The 22,031-nt window shown below is 38.7% G+C and overlaps 1 protein-coding gene and 1 pseudogene across 2 annotated transcripts in view; one reads left to right on the top strand and one right to left on the bottom strand.

Moving 5' to 3' along the window:
• Window positions 1–16,582, bottom strand: part of LOC144639161 (rRNA N(6)-adenosine-methyltransferase ZCCHC4-like) — a 55,247-nt gene extending 38,665 nt beyond the window's left edge. Inside the window, exons 1-2 of one of the 2 annotated variants that reach the window (XM_078498429.1) lie at window positions 16,340–16,582; window positions 5,180–5,562 (exon numbers count right to left, since the gene is read on the bottom strand). In XM_078498429.1, coding sequence (XP_078354555.1) covers window positions 5,180–5,562; window positions 16,340–16,430 — 474 coding nt within the window. In that variant the 5' untranslated portion in view covers window positions 16,431–16,582. The remainder of the gene's footprint in view (window positions 1–5,179; window positions 5,563–16,339) is intronic. The other variant, XM_078498420.1, reaches the window with a different exon arrangement.
• On the top strand, window positions 15,185–15,891 carry LOC144638084 (uncharacterized protein KIAA1958-like; annotated as a pseudogene).
• Window positions 16,583–22,031: the final 5,449 nt, after the last annotated feature.

Below are 22,031 nucleotides of genomic sequence, written 5' to 3'. Positions count from 1 at the left end.
GACCTCTGCACAATGTAAGGCCCACTGTAATCAATAGTTTAAGTATTACAGTGGAATTTTTTTTTTCAGATGCAACTGTGATATTAAAGATTATAACAGCCATTACGCATTTTTGGTTTTTAGTGAATTTCACCAGACATGAGTAGTGAGCTGTCTTTAGAAAGTTCTTTTCTACCAAGCTTGCATAACTGTCTGAAAGTATAATCTGCAATATTGAGCTTAATAATGGTACAGTACCGCTCAAAAGTAAGTTACCACCCTCTCGCGAGACGAGAATCTCGATCATCTCGCGAGACGAGGTCTCGTCTCTCGAGACGAGACACTCGTCTCGCGAAACGCTTGTAAAAACCGCAAGTTCACGGTTCTAAGTTCTCTCGAGATTTTAATTACCCATTGTTAACCATAAATGTAGAAATAGTAATTAAGCGAGCGAACATCGCCTAGGATAGATTACCTGTGGTTGAAGACAGGTAATGCGACGTTTGACATGTCGGCCATTCAAGCGAGTTCTTTCTTCCCCGAACATCGCTTGTATTCCAAAGCAAAAGTCTTATTCAAAGTTGTATGTTTTAAAATCGAAATCATTTCGTCCGTGGCTATCTAAATCAGGGTTTTCAGTCAAGTAAAGTAACGCTTCGAAATTTATCGATCGATGTTTGCACGGCTTTCTGGCGGAAAATTTCGTCTGAACCCTATAGCGGCCAAAGAAATTATATTTGTTCGGTTCAATAAGCCCACTTTCGAATACTTGTTACATTAGCGCAAACTGAAATTTAACCGTTACCAAGAACTTAAAAGGCAAAACAGAACAAGCGAACTACAAGCAAACTCCGTATTCGCAGTTTAACACGTAATGAAAATTATAAACATTGACAAGTTGTTTATTTACACAGCATGTCTGGGTTTCTGAGAGAATTCGCGTCATTCTCGAAGTGAAAAATTGTATCCATGTTTGCTAGCGTTGAAGACTTATGGTTTCAACAACCATTTTTGATGTGTTAAGCTATTACAGCCACGGAAACTTGCCTTCACAAGGTCCAGCTAACATTTTTCACACGTGAGCGGCGATGTTGGCGGTAAAATTATTGTAGTTATGTTTGTGATGTTTGAGCACGTTGGCGGGACTCGAGCCGTAGAAATTGTAACACTGATTACGAATCCAGCGTCAAAATTAGAATTGAGCGAGAAAAAGCTATTTTATTCCACTAAAAATAGTACTAATCGGCAAATAATCTAGCTGAACGGTAAATAAACTTCTTGTTGATTAGAAGCCAACATTTGCATAAATCACAACTTTGTCGGCGTTCGTCGCCCGAAAGATAACACTCCCTGCAAAAAAATGTCGCCGATTCCTCAATTTTTTGTGAAACTTTTATTTTAATAAACGCTCGCACTTAATGTGTTCTTTTTCATAACTTCACATTACAACTTCCAAGCCACGATTCGGCGGCAAGCGTTATGAAAGGTCAAGAAAGCATAACAAGCGTGACCTTTGTTTACACACCGTCGTAGATTCACTGTCAGATAATGATCTAAAGATAGGAAAACCTCGACGGCAGAAAGATTTCGCTTTCTTCATTTTCGGCTCATGTTTGAAGTGAGAGTAGTACTTTTACAGACGTCTTAACCTCTGATTTTTTTATCGTGCTTTCGTTCACGTTTTGCATTTTTGATAAGAAAAATTCTTTTGCGACGCGACAAGTTTGAACCGCTTCTCGCGCTAGCACGCAACATTTAATGCAAACCCGTGAAGATGTTGCAGTGTAATGCATGTGCTTTGCTTTTGATTCTCGATTTTTGTGTTGCTTTAATTCTCCTTTTGTATTTGTGATATGTAGAAAGAATAAAGACCAGCAAAGCGACGACTTTCGATTGAAAAGCTCTCTCGAGTTCGCTAGCACACACATTCATCTCAAATGGAACTTTTCTCACGAGTAAAAAAAGACAAACCGATCGTTGCCAACAAATCAGCAATCTTTCCAATCAGGCAAAAACTTCGAACTTTAGTGTCTTAAGTTGACAAAACGGCGAAAACTCTCGCGAGAGATTAATCGTTTTCTCGTAAGATAATTGCCGTAATTTATTCCAGACATTTTCGCTTTGTTGATTCTCGCGAGACGAGAAACTCGTCTCGCGAGAAACGAGATGAGAGGTGGTAACTTACTTTTGAGCGGTACTGTAAGAGCAAACAGACTGTTGTCAGAAGTTCAAAGCGCTATTCAAGTGCCCACCAAAAAGTTAAGTAAAATTTAATTGTGGGGAAAACCTCTTTTCTGATATGATGTTAAAGTAAACAATTATGTTAGCTGCTTAACAGACTCATAAGGCAATCTCAGTCTTTTGCCACTGCCTGGCTTCCTTTTGCCATGTGGTAGCCATCTTAGGTCAAATGCACTCATAAAATCTTTGATTGCTACTAGTTTAATTTATAGTTTATGTGTAGAATAATGATTTCTAGATGATAGCCATGGTAATTATGATTTATTATGTCAAGGTGTCATTGACATACATGTATGTATTACATGATAGGATTAGTTGTAAACATATGCAAAATTAATGTTTGAGAAAAAGCTCTGATAAATACATGTACATGTAATAATTACACGGGTGACCAAGTCGTTCGAACGAGTGCAAATTTTTTTCAAACGACTTACAAACGGGTTGTTAACGGGATCCTGTGTAAAAACGGAAAGTCGTTAGTGTACGTTTTCGCGTGAAAGGTCACAATTTTGATTGTTCCTTAACATTGTGGGTAACTTCAAATTAAATTATTGACAGAATTCATTTATTTAAATTAGTACCAGAGGGCCATGCGCACGGTGTTGGTGTACAACGGCGTAACAAAATATGTAACGCTAAATAACGAGCTAGAATGCAAAATTCACAGACAATCATAATAATCTAACAACATAAAAGTAAAGTAAATTTCATGTGCAATTACCTGGTGATAAGGAAGTGACAGAAAATCCACTTATTTAGAATTTACAACAAAATCAAAACATTGTACTCGAAAATTACAGCGAAAACAGGAGTGAACGCATTTTTGCGATTATTTCTGCTTCAACTAAAAATTAGACACAAAAATCTTGAAAACTGAAGTGCACATAAGTTGTAGAATCCAATCAAAGCGTACTTCTTATCAAATTTCTTCAGGTTCGGAGAAAGAACTGATTTTCTAGCGTTACATTGAAAAAAATTTAGGTAAAGTTTTGGTTGGGTGATTACATTTCAATCCAGCGTTTGCGTTCAGCGTTTCGATGGTTTGTGTCCTTCGTTTCCATCGTTTCATTTCCATCGTTTTTGTCGTTTTAATGGTTTTTGCCAATGGTTTCAATGGTTTTTATCTTTCGTTGCAATCGTTTATGAACTTTGGTTTCAATCGTTTCTAGCGCTCGTGATGCTCAAAGTAGCATCCTACGAGAACGCGCTAGAATAACAAGGTTTAATTTTCGGAACCCGTTCGCAAGAACGCGTACGCTGCGAATAAATATTTTTACTTTATGAAAGAAAATAAATTATAAACTTACATTTTTGGGGGAAAATTTGAGTCAAATTACTCGAAAATTGCGAGAACAAGATGAGACATGTAACTAGATAAGACATTTCACTGGTGGATCGAGGTTCAGTTCACATGCTGGTATGCATGGAAAATTGGAGTCGAATAAATAAAGATCGTAGCCATGTCATTATTTTAAACTGCATTATATGGTTAGATAAATATTTTCTGATGAAAAACTGATAGTTGCATCAGAAATTTTAGATGGAAAACAATCGATAATAACATTTCCCAATATGAATGAAACGATATCAAATTTCCACCGAAATGCAAATTTGTCAATGTTTATATAAACACGGCTTCCAACTAAGAATTAACAAAGACAAAATAGAACGCAAAATGTTTTTGGATCCAAAAAAGTTATTCAAACAAATGTCAAATTTGCTTTTGGATGCAATAAAATTAATATTGATTCTTTTTGCGCTAGAACACAAGACTTAAATATTCGTGTGGAACTCATGTACATTGTATATTTATAAGCAGACACCGCCAGACGCTTCGTCTCTGTTCAAAGATCGCAACCTTTCAGATAAAATCATCAAAGTTTGCCTCAAACGATCAGTTAAACAATTGTTATAAATCAAATCCACATTTGAAAACATTAACAACATTTACCAAACTGAAATAAAGAAACGATTCAAACTACAAATAAACCAAACAGACCAAACGATTCAAACCATATATTAATTATAAAACGAACGATTCAAACCATAGAAACGAACGATTCAAACCATATAAGCGAACGATTTGAACGACAGAAACGAACGATACCAAAACGTTGCACAAACGCTAAACGCTGGTTTGGCAAACGCAAGTTGGAAGCGTTTGAAACGATAAAAACGCTACAAACGATGACGAAAGTCTGTCGTTTGTAAACGAAAATGTTACGCGGCATGTAAAGAATTTTGGTGAATGAACTAACTTTTTCTTGTTTTTATGTTTTAACCAAGCAAACAAGCATTTAAACAAACAGTAATGCAACTTGATTAGATAATAAAGAATACATCTGTATGATTATTACAGTCATATTTATTCTTATTTACAAAATATACAAGGGTAAAGTCAGACATCGTTAGAAATTGTGACTTGTACACCAACACCGTGCGCATGGCCAGAGTAAAAGCCTACAGAATATATAGATGAAAAGATGTTACCAGTGCTAAACGTGGAAGCATAAATCTTATTTAGGAGACAATGTTAAGGTAGAGTCGTAGAATTGCATGGTAACGATACTAGAACATAATTATACAGTGTACATGTATAGAAACTTGAATAGGTTGTTTTAGTATATGAATTTAGTAACAGCACTTTCTCTTGAAAACCAAAAAGAAAAGTAATGCTTAACTGCTTTTCCTATTTGGTGCTGTAACCATGGCAACAAGTATAAATCAATGGTTGCATATTGTTTGTGGGATGAATGTTAAGCTTGACAATTGGCTAGGAAATGAAACATACATGTATTGCAGTACAGTCGTAGCACTCTACGAAAACGGGGGTCATAAAACAGGCACCAGTTATTTAATTATACAAATTAAAATAACAGCATTTCAATAAAAAATGGTTAAATACTTTAACTTGAGATTACATTATCAGCACTAATTATTATTAAGAACAGGGACTTACTGCTTGTGTCTTTTCATTTTCTCTTGGTCTCAGAATTGCTGTTGGTTTGGACAAATCCCCAGCTTGTTCATAATCATGTGCTTGATGTTTTTCCTTTCCTTCAGGCAGAAACAACAGACCACAAGAATGACAAAAGTAGCATTTTTTCATTTTTAAGTCACCTGGTGCATGGAATATGTTCTTATACCTCTCACAGGTTTGTATAAATGGCTCTCTTGATGCTTTCACAATTTCCTTGTGAGCCTTGCTTCTGGCCTCAGAGACTTTTTCTCCTTCCCACTGAAAAAATGAACAGTCTTTTCTGTCTCTGGCTGCTGAGCATGCATAAAATTTCTGAGGTAACCGTCCATCTTTGTAAAATCTTCTAAATAGAAGCATCGGTCCTGTATAGAAAAAAAATTGAAATGTACTGAAATGTAAGTCAAATGATGACGCACTGATTTATACCAGTCCTGGCATGTTTTTGGATGCTACTTTTGGGATAAACTTTTTGTAGAGCTCTACCCCTCAATGTTCAAACAAGAAAATACTTAGATCTGTCTTTATTTGAATAAAATTAATGTTGCCAAAGAATTTCTACCACAGTCACACCGGGTGCTAATCAGTTTTTGCAAAGCGCATATCCATCTCCCTTGTTTGTTTCAGGCCATTTGATTTTTTCCACTTTTTTGCTTGTTTACAAGCAAAAGGAAGGAGAATAGCGGTTAAGTGGGGTAATCTGGAACCACATTCTTGTTAACTCTCAAGGGACTGTTTTAATTTCTCAAGGGAATACTTTCCTCTGTGGGTGATCAAAGTGCGTGACTTGTAAAGTGTCACTCTATAGTTGTGCTTCAACACTTCCGTTTTTGTAGAAAAAACGTGACTTGTCAAATTTACAAACGTTATACAGTATAACAATTAAACACGTAAGGTAAAGAATAACGCGAGGAGAAGCGGCTTTTGGTAATATCCAAACGAAAATTTACTTCTCAATGTGGGGTTAAGATTGCGTGACGAGACAAAAGGGAACTCTGTCGTGCGTAACCTTTATCGGGAACCCTGCATTAAGCCGAGTAGAAATCGAACTCGAAACTTTTAACTAAGCCAAAGTATATGAGTCGCAAAGTGCCCAGCCGTTGCGACTGACAAATACAGCATTTCCTCCGCGAAAATAAAAAAATGCTTTAACTGAAAGATGTTTGAATTCTTCTATGATACGTTGGAACAACAATGCCCAGGATAAACCTTTTACTCATACTAACTTCATGCAAAAAAGTCGATATCTCGAAGAGATCTTTGATCTACATTAACACAATCTAAGCAGTGGTAAAGGAATCAATACTGAACAAAATTGTTTCATTCTTTACCCTTCTCCACCCTTCACACATGTAAAAACATGTAAAATTATAAATTGTACAAGTGTACCATAAAAAAATAAAATCGTAGAGCCATAGAACAGGGTTGTCAAAATGATTCAGGGTTGTCAAAATAAGCCGGCAACTGGTGCATTTCACCGGTTATTCTGAATACTGCGCCGGCTACTCCGAACGCTAGTAGGTCAGTTCTGAGCCTGACATTAATAATCATTTCATATCAGACAATAAAGCAGCCAAGAAACATTTTACACTGGAACCCCGATATAACGATCTTCGATATAACGATATTCCCGATATAACAATGAATATGTTATGTCCCGGCAATAGTAAAATGTATGGGACGGAACCCCGATATAACGATTCCTCGATATAACGATGTAATTTTACTGCCCCCTTGGCATATCGTTATATCGGGGTTCCACTGTAAAAGCTTTTTGGAAATGTTTTAATACCGTCCCTTGCATCTAAGCGTGAACACGAGCCGCTGAAACATGATCTAATTGGGTATCAAACATGGCATGTTTCGTCACGAAACATTGAAGTTTAGCAGACCGTAACGACAACTTTCACGCTCAAAATGCTCACCATAAACACTGAGAACAGGCAAAACTTTGCACCAGAAGTGATTCAAGTGAACCTGCAAATGCATATCGACACAGATCAGGATCAATTTGTCGAAGGAAGTCTTGATATCCAATCTTTCCGCCATTTCGACTGTTTCGAAACCGGAATGTATTGAAGTTTCGGCGCGAAAGTTGCTGTTACGGTCTGCTAAACTTCAAACGTTTGATGACCATTCATGCCACGTTTGATACCCAATTAGATCATGTTTTGGCGGCACGTGTTCACGCTTAGATGCAAGCGACGGTATGAGTAGAAAGAATATTGAAAGGCTTGGAAATTTGAAGCATGCAAATGTTTAAATCAAGAGAATTTGTGTTCACCATGAACGACTGTAAACTCTCTTTTGTTCAAACATGAAACATGCACATTTGTCTAGAAAAACTGTTGCATTACCACCTATATGTATGTTTCTGCAAGTGTATAAAGCAAGATTCTTTTTACCCAAAATCTTGTTTAGTGCAGGTTGTTAAGCATATTTTCATTCATTCAGACTGTATAATTATTTCATGCTTAAACAAACACCTGAAAAACATGTAATTTAATAAATGAAGATTGTGATGGTCACAAGATTTTAGCAGCTCAAAGCATGCGATATGTGCAAAATCTTTTTAAAATCCGGTTATAATTTAAAAGTTTCTCAAGGAAGAAAGTTCAATTTCAATTCAGGAAGAATTCGGTCGCTTGTTCTTGGCAGATTCCTGTTGATTTCATGTAGCAGTACACAACGGAAATCTTGGAATCTGAAATAGAGCAGCCGGTAAAACACAGACTTGACAAAAAAAAAAAAAAAAAAATTCAGGCTAAAAGTTGTGATTTTATTTTGAACCCTGTGATTAGTCATAGTACTTGATTTTCGCTACAGAGGAAGTCATTTCATTTTGGACAGTGGAACAATAGGCCTTGGTGCCACAGGTGCAATTACAATTATATACTGTACATGTACATGGAGGACTTCCAATTGAGAGCTATAGAAACATATCCATATCCCCTAAATGAGTGGTTCTGATACATGGATGACAAGTGCAAGGAAGAAGAAGCTCAAGAGATACGTGTACATGTACTACAGTACTAGTACCGCTCAAATGTAAGTTACCACCTCTCATCTTGTTTCTCTTGAGACGCGTCCTGTTTCTCTCTACAGTCACTGAAGCGTTCAGTATGGAATATATTACTCGCAAGAGGCCGTACTACAGTGTGTTGCCAAATTGATGAAACTGAACTTAAATGTAGCAACAAAGAGATCAATTGAGATGATCATTCGCAAGGATAAATGAGTTTAATGATAATCAGCATCAGGGCTCAAAATAATTTTCGGACAGTTGCGGGACATGTTGACCGGTCTAACAGATTTAGCTCGGTCACGTGTCGTTTCTGAGTGGTCAAAATAATAACTCAGAGACTCAAAGGACAGTACAGAATGCAATATGGCCAATCAATCGACAGCATGATAATAATTTTCCAGGGTAATTTCGCTTGAGAATAAGTCAAATGAGTTCACCTTTCAGTTCAGTATTGAAGCAGCAAACGTGATATTTGTGCTTTTCGTGCAAAGGTTTGTAACATGATACCTTTGTTTTTCTCTCTGCTATGATGCGTTTAAATCTAATTAAATTAACGCCACGGATTCTACAAGAATCATACCGCATTGTCCCCTTCAGCATTTAGAAAAAGACCTAAAAAAATACAAATTATTAGAACAGTGCACGAGCAGAGCACAAACTATTAATTACAAAGCATAAAATGTCGAAATTGCGACTTTTCCCCCGAAATTGTCGCTAAAAATTGCGGCTTTTTCCCCCGAAATTGTCGCTAAAGCATTTCGTGCACCAGATCATGCTCTCGCCACGGTCTGGTGAACACGTCACACGCTCACTCAAGCATGAAGCCGAGAAGCACGTAGTGTGAAGATTTCTTTCAAGAAATGTCGGAACCGTCACGAAAGCATGTTAAACACTAAAGCGGCAGAGGTTTTACAAAATAAAACGGAGTTCAACCGATGGAGAACAAATCAAAGGAAAGGAACTGACGGATGTAACATGATATTGTCGTTTTTCTCGCAGATCGCTGTGATGCCTTATTAAATTAACGTCACGGATTCTACAGGAATTCAACCGCATTGAAAAGCACACCACGTTAGGCTTTAATACAAAATTTCTAAACACGTCCCTGTTATTTTAATTTTCGATAGCTTGAATTTCAGTTTGATATTGAAACAGCAAACAAGATACTTTTGTTTTTTTCAAAAACATGTAACATTACACTTTTGTTTTTGTCGAAAACGGATGTAACATGATGATATGGTAACGTGATTTATTTTCTGCAAACAAGGCGACATTGATTATAACACAGATATTATCAATTAATTATGAGATGCTAGATCACCTTTTCTAAGAATTATTTCACATGAACTGCTATGACGCCTTAGTGTCTAATTCAATTAATTTGTGGTTTTAACTTGAGGCCACGGAGTCTACACGAATCCTTCTGCAGAAGAAAAACGTAATGTTCGTGATGTAGACTGATCTGCGCATGCGTTTAGCACAAATTTTTTTTCCAGAAAGAATTGTACCACAAAGAGAGCATAGTGCTTTCTGAAACAAATATATACCTTGAGTTCTTCAATTATAAGTATCGTAATGTACTCCCCGATTTACCAAGGGCACACGGTCAGGTGCTCTCCATCCCCTCCCCCCTTTACAGAAATAATTAATAAATTGATATTAATTAATTAATTGGTGATTAAAAGTTTACACCATAGTGCTTTAGCGCCTGAGGGGTTTAGCAAACGCCAACCCACCAAACCATCACAATAGTGCATTCTGCACTAAAAATTATTGTAAATAGCAATTTTAAACTTCCATTCATTTCTGCGGTTCGTTAAATAGTCTTCGTTTGCATGTTATAAAAAAAGGCCCACTATTCCTTCACTGTTTTGGCTGCAATTTCTTGAATAGATGTGATAGCGACAAGTCAATCAAAAATTTGTATCAAAAATGTTTTTCTTTTGGTCATCAGTTATCATTTTAAAAGCCATGTACGTGACCGGTCAAAATGACCAGCAAACCAAAACTTTGTCCGGACAAATTGTCATCTTGACCAGACATGACTGGACATTTGTCCCTTGACCGGCCGTTATTTTGAGCCCTTAGCATTCACTTTGCGTGGGCTCAAAATGTGTTTTTTTTTTCAACAACAACTTTTCGTTCATGTAACTATGACATAAATCGTTTACGAGTGTAAATAGGAAGGTCTTACTTCTATTAACTCCTTGAACAACATGTAAAGTTACTTATACCTGCAAGGGTTCTTTCACATTTGTCATGAAGATTTCTTTAAGAACAACAAACATGCTTGTGTAAATATTATCTTCTCAAAGAACGTTGTTGGCCGCCGCCGCGCCATCAAAGCAAAAGTTATCTGAAACATATTCAATCGAAATTGTAAACCTTCCAAAATTTCCGATTAAACAGATCAAACATAGAAATGTCGGAAGGTAGGGAAATGTTTTCTCACATCCGACAGTGTTTTCCCCATGGGAGATGTCTTCAACCTCAAATCAAAAGTGCTTGATATTTGCAAACTATCAAGTTAAAAAACATTTTTGGGACAGTTGTTGAATAAAACTTAAAACAAGTATCGATAATCAAATGTTACAAAGGCAAAGATGGCTAAAAAGCAGAAAAAGTACTGTGACTGTTTACAGAAATCATTATGTGACACGTGTGTGCATGTGCGACTATTTGTTGGCCGCATTAATTTGCATTGTGATCAAGCGTCCCGTCATGATTTTAAAACCAGTAATATCTTGGGTTTTACAACATGTATTAAGTTTATTGAAACAGTAAAATCTCTCTTAGTTCCTTGCCCCCGAGTGGGGGATAGGGCTCACCATCTGTCCCTATTCTTGGCCACAGCTGCTGCTGCGGCCCACGATTTTAAACCCAGCTCAGCGCGTTCCTTCTCCACCGTTCTCCGCCATGCTCCCCTTGGCTGTCCTCTACTTCTTTTCCCGCTTGGTGCCCAGGATAATGCCAAGTGTGGGTTTCGGTTGGGTGGGTTTTTGAAACATTAAAATACTCTGTCTTTAAAAAGTTCACTCAAATTGACTCAAAACTATCGCTTGACACATGAAATTACTTCGCCTGTAACTTGAAACCCGAGATGTCATGAAACGGCAAAACTTTGATATGCTGCACAAACAAGACGCAAGGAGCTTTTGATTTGAAGCATATGAATCAAAAGTTTTTTTCTTGAAAAAAGAAAAATGTTGAATGAAGGTGACAGTTTACAAACTGAAAGAGCAAGGTTGTTCACTTTTTTTTTTCCAGCGAGAGAGCTTGTTCGCAGGAATGAGTTGACGGTGGATTCCAACAGGTTATTTATCTTTGACCTCAAATTAAAAGCGCTCGGTCAAGCATCGAAACATTTTTCTTGTAACTCGTGGAATAAAATTAAGTCTTTAATTAAGTCATAATTAAGTTTTGAAAGCGGGTTTTGATTTTCTTTAAGTTTTGCTTGAAACTTAGTAAATTTGCATATAAATACATGTTAGTGTTCCCCAAGCCTAACTACCGGCAGTTTCACTCTTTCACAACAACATATGAATAACGGTAAACTTATAATGCTTTACATGTAATTATTTTGGCCTATTAATTTTGCTTGAACATTTAAAAAACAGATAGGAAACAGTATCGTTGAGATACAGTACCGCTCAAATGTAAGTTGACAGTCCCTCAAGCCTCGATCCTCGAGACTCGAGACTCGATCCTCAAGCCTCGAAACTCGATCCTCGAAACTCTAAAATTTCGAGTTTCGAGTCTCGAGGATCGAGTCTCGAGTCGAGAAAAATAATGAGCTTGTCGCTTGAATGATTCCTCGAGAATAAAATTGCTCAAGCGGGCCACATTCTCGAGTGTTGTACTATGGTCGAAGCCAGCGTGCCGGCTACTCATCTCTGCTGTAACAATGCGCGCTTGGTCGTTTAATATTTCGAACCGTCCCAAAAAGTTCGAAATAGGAGCTCGAAACCGTCGATAGTGAATGAATTGCGGGCAAATCGAACCAGAAGTAACCGAGTGGAGTTAGCGCGGTCCCGCCAAATCAACATGGACAAATACAACCTGCGTTCAGGCGATCTTAATTAGGACAAACATGAAGCAAGTGTGCAATGTCATGCATATGATTGTTTGTGTTATGATTTAGGATACAAATATTAAACCTTAAAGTTCACTCTGTCATTTAGTTTTCTTTTGAAAAACGCAGTTAAGTGTGTATGAAAGAATCTAAATCGGATACTTGCGTGCGGCGTTGTGTTACATTTATTTACGCTGGAGTTTATTCGAAAGGTTTCAAATTACTTTTGACATATGCAAATTTTGCCAACTTTTATAATTGCGCCGCTTTAAAAAAGCAAAATTTGTATAACTTCTCTAAAGCTGTAATAATAACTATCGCCGATATCTGTGTTATAAATGGAGACAAGTTTCATTCAAGAAGAATTTAGGTTGTAAGAATTTTACGACAAATTCACAAAAAATAAAACACGCTCATTTCAAGCTAGACGCAATGGCGCGACACAAGTCTGTCTTGCCATTTATTTACGGAAGGCTTCACGGCTTCGATGTTTTTCACGTGGAATGTTTCGTTTGTCGTCTACAGAATTTTTACAACTCAAATTTAAGAACCGGTTTTATTTACGGAAACTCTTGTCTGAATTTCAGTAGCAACCAGAAAGAGACGTCTGAAATTCAGGATTCTGAAACTTGCTTGCGCGATTTTGTCGGTGCTATTCTACGGCTCAGCTTGCAAGATTCGTGGCATTTACATCGTTTCGCATCGAATGCTTCAGATGCTGAATTACAGAACATTTTGTGGAAGAAATTAAATTTGTAGTTTTATTTGCGAAAACTCAAGATGAACTTGTAAACCAATAACTGAAATATCTTCGTGGTTGAAAACATGCACTTACGGCGGGTTGACAAGGGAGGGTCAAGGGAGAGCACAAGTTTGAACTACAGGTTCTTTTCACGTCCTTTTCTAAATTTAATTCGTCGATCACGGCTTTCAAGGACGAGTTTGTGTCAGTACTTTTAGGTAAGTAAACGGAATTACGATCGGCGCGAATATATCGTACTGTCGAATGTTACATGTCTGGGAAGGTGCATGCGCTGAAGGTGGACGCGAAACACTTGTACATGTGGTGCGAGTGGCTTTTATTCTTTCCTCGAGAAATAAATCGTTTCCTCGAAAGCCTTTCGAGTTATGAATATTCGAGACCGCCTTGTTTCTCGATCCTCGAGACTCGATCCTCGAGACTCGATTCTCGAGACTCGAGACTCGATCCTCGAGACTCGAAACTCGAACATTTCGAGTTTCGAGTCTCGAGGATCGAGTCTCGAGTCTCGAGGATCGACTGTCAACTTACATTTGAGCGGTACTGTATCCCTTTTATTCGGCATACAAACCTTGTGTTCGTAGCAACAAGTTCAAAGATTGCAAGTTTTATGAACGACAATACTTTTATGTGCCCAGACCAAGCGTTTTACTGTTAACTATGACTTGTTTTGGTGAAAAACAAATAATTTCTTGTTTGACACACAAATGAGTCATTTGATAGAACTGTAAAACATTCCTGGACGTGCGTGCCGCCAACCATTCAGACAAATAAGAGCAATCAAGCGCGGCCGATCGATCGGCGAAGTGAAACTACCCTTGATTCAGTTTCGCTTGAAAGTAGCCACGTAGTATGAATATACCTCGTTCTTTAATCCATGAGCCACGTACTTGCATAGCCATGTAGCCCCTGTTTTTCTGGTATTGCTTCGAAGTGGCGGGGTATTCTGCAGTTACTCCGCCCTTAGCAACAAATAAAAGCTAACTGCAAGCAAATCAGGGTAAAACAGGGGTTTCAAAATGTGGAACTCTAGCAGTAGCCAGCTTGTTTTGAAAACCCTGGCAAAGCTTACCGCAAGCAAACTAGAAGCATTCCGTCATTCCGCCATTCCGGCGAATAAGGTCACCCATTCAAATTTTGAAACTACTCGTCGCCCGATTACTCCCTGAATTGTACTCCACTCAGTCCAATTACCATTACTTATTATTATTCCATTTGCCATTTTTGGTGCTCGGTTGGTGAATTGTGAAGTGATCGCATGGCAATTTCGCCTTGAGTTACCTCACGTTCGAAAGCGCCGGCACAGTAAGAAGCATTTAAATGTATTAACCTTACATCCGCGTGTATCACTCGCACCCTACTTCCCTTGCCCAAAGGTCAAAGACTTCTTGTTGATCTTTGGTTGTGTTTCATTTTCTGCAGCTTTCTCATGCTAATACAGTGGAACCCCGATATGACGATATGCCAAGGGAGCAGTAAAATTATATCGTTATATCGGGGTATCGTTATATCGAAACTCCCGATATAACGATATGGCCGTAAAATAACCAAAAATATCGTTATATCGGGGCAAACCTAACATATATTTTTTTACTGAATAAAAAGGCTTAAAACACAGTATCATTTCCGTACATCATCGTACAAAGCTGTTGTCAGAAACTTTAGAGAGTACCCTGGATTACTGTTACTTGTTGATTTAAATTCAATGTTTTGCTTAAATTGTGACTGTGTACGGATAATATCGTTATATCGGGAGGATTTTACGTTCGGTCCGCTAAATTCTCATCGTTATATCGGGAATATCGTTATATCGAAGATCGTTATATCGGGGTTCTGCCCCATATATTTTACTGTAACATTTGCCGGGACATAGAATATTCATCGTTCTATCGGGAATATCGTTTTATTTCATAGGTACTGAGATTTACTCATGAAAATCGTAGGGAGTAAAAATCGTACTGATTCAGAGCTTAGCCAATCAGGAGCACGAACGACAAAATTTCACTGTGAAAAAATATCGTTTGTCCAATTAGCAACGCGAACGACGAATTTTCACTGGTGATGAATGAACGTATTGAAGGAAACGTCATCCCACAGCCGTTGCCAACAAGAAAACCCGCGCTTTGAAAAATGGCCGAGGGAAGGTTTGCTTCTGTTTCCTCAGTTGAAGAATTCATTTTAGAACAGGAAAACAAAACACCGCTCAAAAAACTGAACGAGATGTAAAATTGCTTGAAAGATTTTTGATAACGAAGACAGAAAAATAGAAGATATTCCGGCTGTTGAGCTGAATGAATACATCAGCCAATTCATCATTGCCGTCCGTACCAAAGATGGAAATGAATACGAGCCGACTTCTCTTCGAAGTTTAGTGGCTAGCTTTGAAAGACACCTGAAGAAAAAGAGTTATTCTGTAAGCATAATCAACGACTTGGTGTTTGAGAAAACCAGGAAAGTTCTACAGTCTAAACAAAAGCAGCTAAAAAAGCAAGGAAAAGGAAATAAACCGAAAGCGTAGGTAGCTTTGACAAGCGACTGAAGAGTTGAAAATATTGTAGGAGAAGGGTTTGCTCGGTATGCGTAGTCCCGAGGCACTTCTAAACACGCTCTGGCTAAACAACACTCTTCACTTCGGACTCCGTGGGTGCCAAGAACATCGTGATATGTGCTGGGGAGATATAAAGCTACTGAAAACGGCAAGCGGAGTCGAGTACTTGGAGTTCAATGAAAGACAAAAACTAGAACGGGATCAGACTGCAAATCCGTCAAGCTCCGAAGCGATGCGATGGAAACGTCTAAGCCCTTTGGAACTGGAAAGTGACTCTGATGATGAATAAATTGTGATTTATCTTCTTGACTTAACTTCGTTATTGGCATGGCTTCCTTCATTAACAGACATTTGACTTACCTTAAAAATTTTGAATGCTGGAGATCTTTGATTTACTCAGTTGTTGAGCACTTGAATGGTTTTACAGTGTTATTTATTTGTGCAAATAAATTTGTCTACTCAGTAGCACGGAAAAAAATCTCAGTACCTATGAAATAAACATATTACAGCATGGAAAATGCTTTGTACGATTTTTATTCACTCGTTGATACGTATCAGAAAACTCACTCGTTCGCTACGCTCACTCGTTCGTTTTCTGACACTACTCAACTCGTGAATAAAAATCGTACGCGCGCATTTTCCATGAAGTAATCTCTATATATCGAAGATCGTTATATCGGGGTTCCACTGTATTCTAAAGGAGATTACCTATTGACAGTGACACATGGCTAACGTACCGTGCGGACATTCAGGAGCTGATTCCAGATTCTTCTCCGTCAAACACACGTCAACTCCAAGTCTTTCTTCAGCTGCGTGCCAACACTGCATGTTGTGTTAGTAGTTTATCCTCCTTACGGCCCCCACGTTTCGTAATATGTATAATCAGCATCTAACAGTCCCGTAACTGTGTGAACAGAGTTCGAAGAAACTTTGAGGAATTTTTCACCCGACGCTGCTAGTAGACCCTGGGAACGACAGAGCTGAATAATGTCTGCGCGTGCGCCAGATACCCGCGGTATGAATTGCGGGCTCGAAACGGCTGGCACAAAAAACCGAATCAAAGGCCCTTTGGGCTGTCTCGTGTCACTCTTTTCAATATGTGTAATTTGCGATTTCAGTGTTAAAACCACGAGGTATAGCCTCGTTTTGGTGCTCAGCTTGTTTTCGTTCTATAATGTTATAAAACGATTGTTCGTTTATAATTCTTTTTGATGTATTGACTGGATCTCAGTTGTTTCTTTTGCTTTTGTAAAGTTCTCAGGCTCAAAAGCTAGTTTTCTACCAGGTAGTTTTATTTCGTCTTAAAGGCTCAACTTGACAGTTTCAATGCGCTAAGGGTGCCGAGGATTATAAAGAAGGGGCATTCCAAATTAGGAAGAATGTGGTATATGCTGAAAAGTAAACAGATCAATGTAAGACATTGACTTTGATCAGTAGTAAAGAGTATTCTGGTCTCGAATTGTCACTATTCGTTATCGTCGCTATTCAGGACTATTCGTCACTATTCGCAACTATTCGCAACTATTTGTTAGTATTTGCAACTATTTGTCACTATTTGTTACTACTGATTCGTCACTATCCAACTACTATTCGCTACTATTGGCCGTTATTCACGACTTATCACATACTATTCGCGACTATTCGGGAGTATTCGTACTATTCGCGACTATTCGCTATTCGGTTTTTCCAGACATCTATTTAGACCAAGCCGCCATTCAACACAGGAGATGGGACTGCTCAGAAGCTTCTAAGTCAGAGAAGCGTGTACTCGACATCAGATTGAGGCTGTGAACATTCACTAGGCGACTATATCTCCGTTCTTGAGCCCAAGAAGCATATCAGACGGAAACTGTTTGGTGAAGAACATTCAGAGACTCCTTCATTGGCGGCTACACAACATCCAGTTGGAGACTACAACTCCGCTCTCGAGTTCAAGAAGAATGCACTTGAAATAAGACGGAAACTGTTTGGTGAAGAACATCCAACGACCACTTGCAGTTACCATTCAGTAGGTGTAACACAGCATTCATTTGCCGACTACATGTCCGCTCTTGAGTCCAAGAAGCGTGCGCTTATATCAGATGGAACCTGTTTGGTGAAGGATATTCAGAGACAGCTGACAGCTACCATTCAGTAGGGGTGTTACACATCATTCACTGGGCGACTACATCTCTGCTCTGGAGCCGGATCCAAGCTTTTACTTGATATCAGTCTGAAACTGTTTGGTGAAGAACATTCAGAGATGGCTGAGAGCTATCATTCAGTAGGGGGTTACACAACATTCACTGGGCAACTACATCTCCACTTTGGAGTCCAAGAAGCGCGCGTATGATATAAGAATGAAACTGTTTGGTGAAGAACACTTACAGACTGCTGACAGCTACCACTCAGTAGGGGTACACAACATTCACTGGGAGACTACATAGTAAGACAAGCGTGCACTCGACTTCAGAATGAAGCTGTTTGGTGACTGAGGACACCCAAAAACGGTTACAGCAATCGTCCAGTATTGTTTATTATCAGTATTGTTTATTATCAGTATTTTTAGCTCATTACAGGGTGAGTATACTGAATCATTACGAAAGTAAGTAAGTATATGAAACTTTATTTAAACAGGGTGGGTCATTCAGGTAGAAAAAGTTATTATAAATGAAAATGTTATGCTAAGCTGTAAAAAGCTAGTATGTTATCTACGCTTGTTATCTACTTTCGCGCCACTAAAAAGAAAGGTGCACGTGTTTTTAGAAGATATACCATTTCCGGGGATGGGGAAAGCAGAGACGGTGGAACATTTTGCTGAGATAATTTTTAGTCTTCTTTTTTCATATGCGGGAAATAAAAATGGCGAACATGCGGGAAAACAAAATGACAAAACACCCGGGAAAACAGAATGACAAAAAAAGTGGGAAGACAAAATTAATGAAAACACGCGGGAAAACAAAATGATAGAACACATATTATTTATGATTTTTACCAAAAAAACGTGCTCTCTATTTTCGACGCAAAAGAACGCAAGAGGAATTGAGGGTTACTCATCCTCGGAGACCCAGGGGCAGTTAGTGGGGGCGACGTGCAGCTTATCGGGACAACGGGATTTTCGGGCGAAAGTTTACAACATATATAGAGCGTAACAGCCCCTGGGCACTTTGTCTTACCGAACCAATTCCAGAAGCGTTTGAACTCCTTCCTCCTGATTGGCCACAAAAATATTTTTGTGGCCAATCAGCGAGGTTGACCAGAAGAGCGACTCTGACGTCTTCTTACACGAAGTTGTTTTCCTCATAGACTCGACGTGGTTGTTAAGCCCGTCCATCGGATGATACTACGTGGGTCTCAGATAAAAAAGCAAAACAAAAACAAAACAACGAGGCCTGGGAATATGTTAACTGTAGCATAGCGCAAGGAAACCAAAAGTTTTTAAAGCTATACGCGAGCACCTCTTGTTTATAAGTTTTGATTTTGTTATTTAAATATCCAACAAATTAAACAAAAACCCTTTGTTTTAACTGTCAAGCTGGCAACAAAATAACAATAGGTGACGGCAGCGATATCTTCGCTAACGCGTGGCCCGTGCAGTGAAGTACCCACACCGTGGCAAGTTCCAGAAGTCGGGCAACGACCGAGAAAAATAATAAGAATTGTTGTTTACTCGAATAACTATTAAAAAGCGCGCAAGTAACAGTGTAGAACTGGCAGTCGTCTAAGGCTTATTTTTTTCTGAGACTCTCCATGTAATAGCATCCGATTGATGGGCAGAGCATCCACGACGAGTCTTTGAGGAAAACAACTTCGTGTAAGAAGACATCAGAGTCACCTGGCCGGTCCTCGTCGCTGATTGGCCACAAAAATATTTTTGTGGCCAATCAGGAGGAAGAAGTTCAAACGCTTCTGGAACTGGTTCGGTAAGACAAAGTGCCCAGGGGCTGTTACGCTCTATGTTGTAAAGTTTCGCCCGAAAATCCCGTTGTCCTGATAAGCTGCCCGTCGCCCCCGCTAACTGCCCCTGGGTCTCCGAGGATGTAGGATTATAAGTTTATTATAAGTTTAACCATATGCATCGACTTTTCTTTTCTTTCTTTGTTAACTTACATAAAAGACTCTTGCTCCTCCGAACACCAGCCGTCCATTTTGAATTTCTTCTGATTTCAGCTGGCAAGTTGTTTTTCAGAATCGTGACAACGCTACACGCGCGCGCTTTCAGTTGGCTTCCATTTCCTATTGGTCAAGTGCGTTCTCAAGTGTGGTGTAGACCATACTTGGCGGCGTACTTCGGCTTCTTTGAACTACGAAAGTTTCCATGGTCACCAAGAAAAGTTCAAGTAAGTACGTTTTACCCCTTCACACTCAAAGTAGGTTCCAAGTGCACTTAGACTATACTTATAAGCTCTAGTGTAAAGCCAAGTAACGTTGATGTTGGAAAAATTCGTGTTGTTCGTGTTATCAGCACACACGAGGGGACATGTCGCTGCGACATGTCCCTGCGTCTTGACTCCACGTGTGCGGAGACCTTAAAGCTATTTTTAACGAATAACGATGTTTAAGGTCGCGGGGGACACCTCTGGCTTATCATTATGCATTTATTTAAAGCGTATGCACGAAGTGCAACGACTGTCATCGACAACTTAACGAGCGAGTATTTGCATAAAGATATGAGCGCGGGCGTGATTTGATGTGTTCGCGTGTGAAATTGTTTGTGAACAAAATGTTTACTTAAAAGTAAATTAGGGTTCTGAAAAAAAAAACATTTTTATTTGATTTCTAAAACATAAAAACGCTTGAACTATTAAGATATTTTACCCAATTTACAACAACGCTTAACTTTATTCGTTAGATTGAAGGAAGTCTATGGCCTAATATTCATGTAACTCAGAGTTATCATAACTAGTAATAGTTCTCACTATAAAGCTGCCCCCGCCTTTTTATAATTTGTTTTACAGCAATAATCTAGGATTAGTGGAGTCTTTTGTCGTCATGACATTGTTTGCTGCGGAATTTCTTGTTGTGTGACACCGTTGCATCCTAAAAATATTAATTCACAAGTTCAAGTCGAATATATTACCTAGCGCGCGGAAATATTAACCTAGCGGAAATACACACAACACGTTATTCGTGGTGACAACACGCAAGCTTATTTCCTGACTTATAACATTCAAAATTAACTTTAATACTAACAATAATTTTCAGGCCAAAAAGCCTAAAAATTCCGCGAGTAATAAAATATGACACAGTTCAAAGATTCGAGAAAACAATTTTTGATTCTTATTCAACCCACTCTTTGGATCAAATAATCTGACAGTTTGTTAGCGAAACGAATTACCCTGTATTACATTTTTGTTTATTACTCGTATACGATACAAACCCCCGAAAGCAAACGTTGACGCTCGAACCAGCTCTTGGAACACACGTAGCCAAGAACACGAAACCAATTGCTCGAAATCTTTCGACGTATTACTTACAACTGCTTCAAATATCACTTAAAGCAGAGAAACCGCTCGAACAAATCTGTGAACACGCGTAAACCAAAACCGGAAAACGAAATGCTGCTAGAAGATGGCGAAGCTCGAAGGTGACGAAACGCGACCTCGTGGTTGCAAGTACCCGACACCACCGTGCGCGCTTGCTAAAATATTACCCGTCACGACCGTGCGCGCCTAGTTTTGTCAAATCGAGAACGCTTCGCCCATTACAAACACATTTCTTACTTTTTCAACAAATATTCTTTGTCCTTGTATGTATACACCCGGGGACTCCTAAGGTGCCTCCTCGGGTTTTGGCCTCTGGGCCAAAACCCTGCGGGGGCAATAATATTCACTGATAAACAACGTGTCTTTTTCGTTACAAAAAAACCGCATTGTTCTCACCATTAAAGCGTGGAATATAATTACCATAATTACCATTTGGAAACCGTGTTTTGATCGGGACACCTTCGGAAATCTCAAAGTTTGGACTTTTCCGACAATTTTGGGGCTGAGAATACAGCGCGGATACAGAACTTCATGAGCTGCCACTGCAGAGAGGTAAACTAGGCATACTGTAGTGTGTCATAACAGAAGCGGAATTCTAAAAGAGCGCTTTTAAAAAGAGAGAGAAGGCATTATATTCAAATTTGCACATTTAAACCACCATAACTTGCTGGCAAACTTTAAATTAAAAAATCCGCCTCTGTTATGACACCCTAGAGGTATTCACAGATTATTTTTTGACAAGATCACAGTGTGCTGTCTCCTACTCGTTCAGCAAACTCAGCCCCAAAATCAAGTTCTTCCCAATTTGTAACTAACGAGGCCGTTACATCGCCGTTAAGTGCAATCTACCAAATAAAGATTATATTTATAATCTTTCATCATTTCTGTATGTCTCTGTAAAATTTGAGCTTAATCGCACCCATAACAGCCGAGAAATAAGCGTTTTAAATGATGCAGGTCAAGC

The sequence above is a fragment of the Oculina patagonica genome, chromosome 2, assembly GCF_052425735.1.
Source record: "Oculina patagonica isolate OP01 chromosome 2, crgOcupat, whole genome shotgun sequence".
Lineage (NCBI taxonomy): Eukaryota > Metazoa > Cnidaria > Anthozoa > Scleractinia > Oculinidae > Oculina > Oculina patagonica.
Note: the sequence above shows the minus strand (reverse complement) of the source record. Positions and strands in the feature narration are given on the sequence as shown.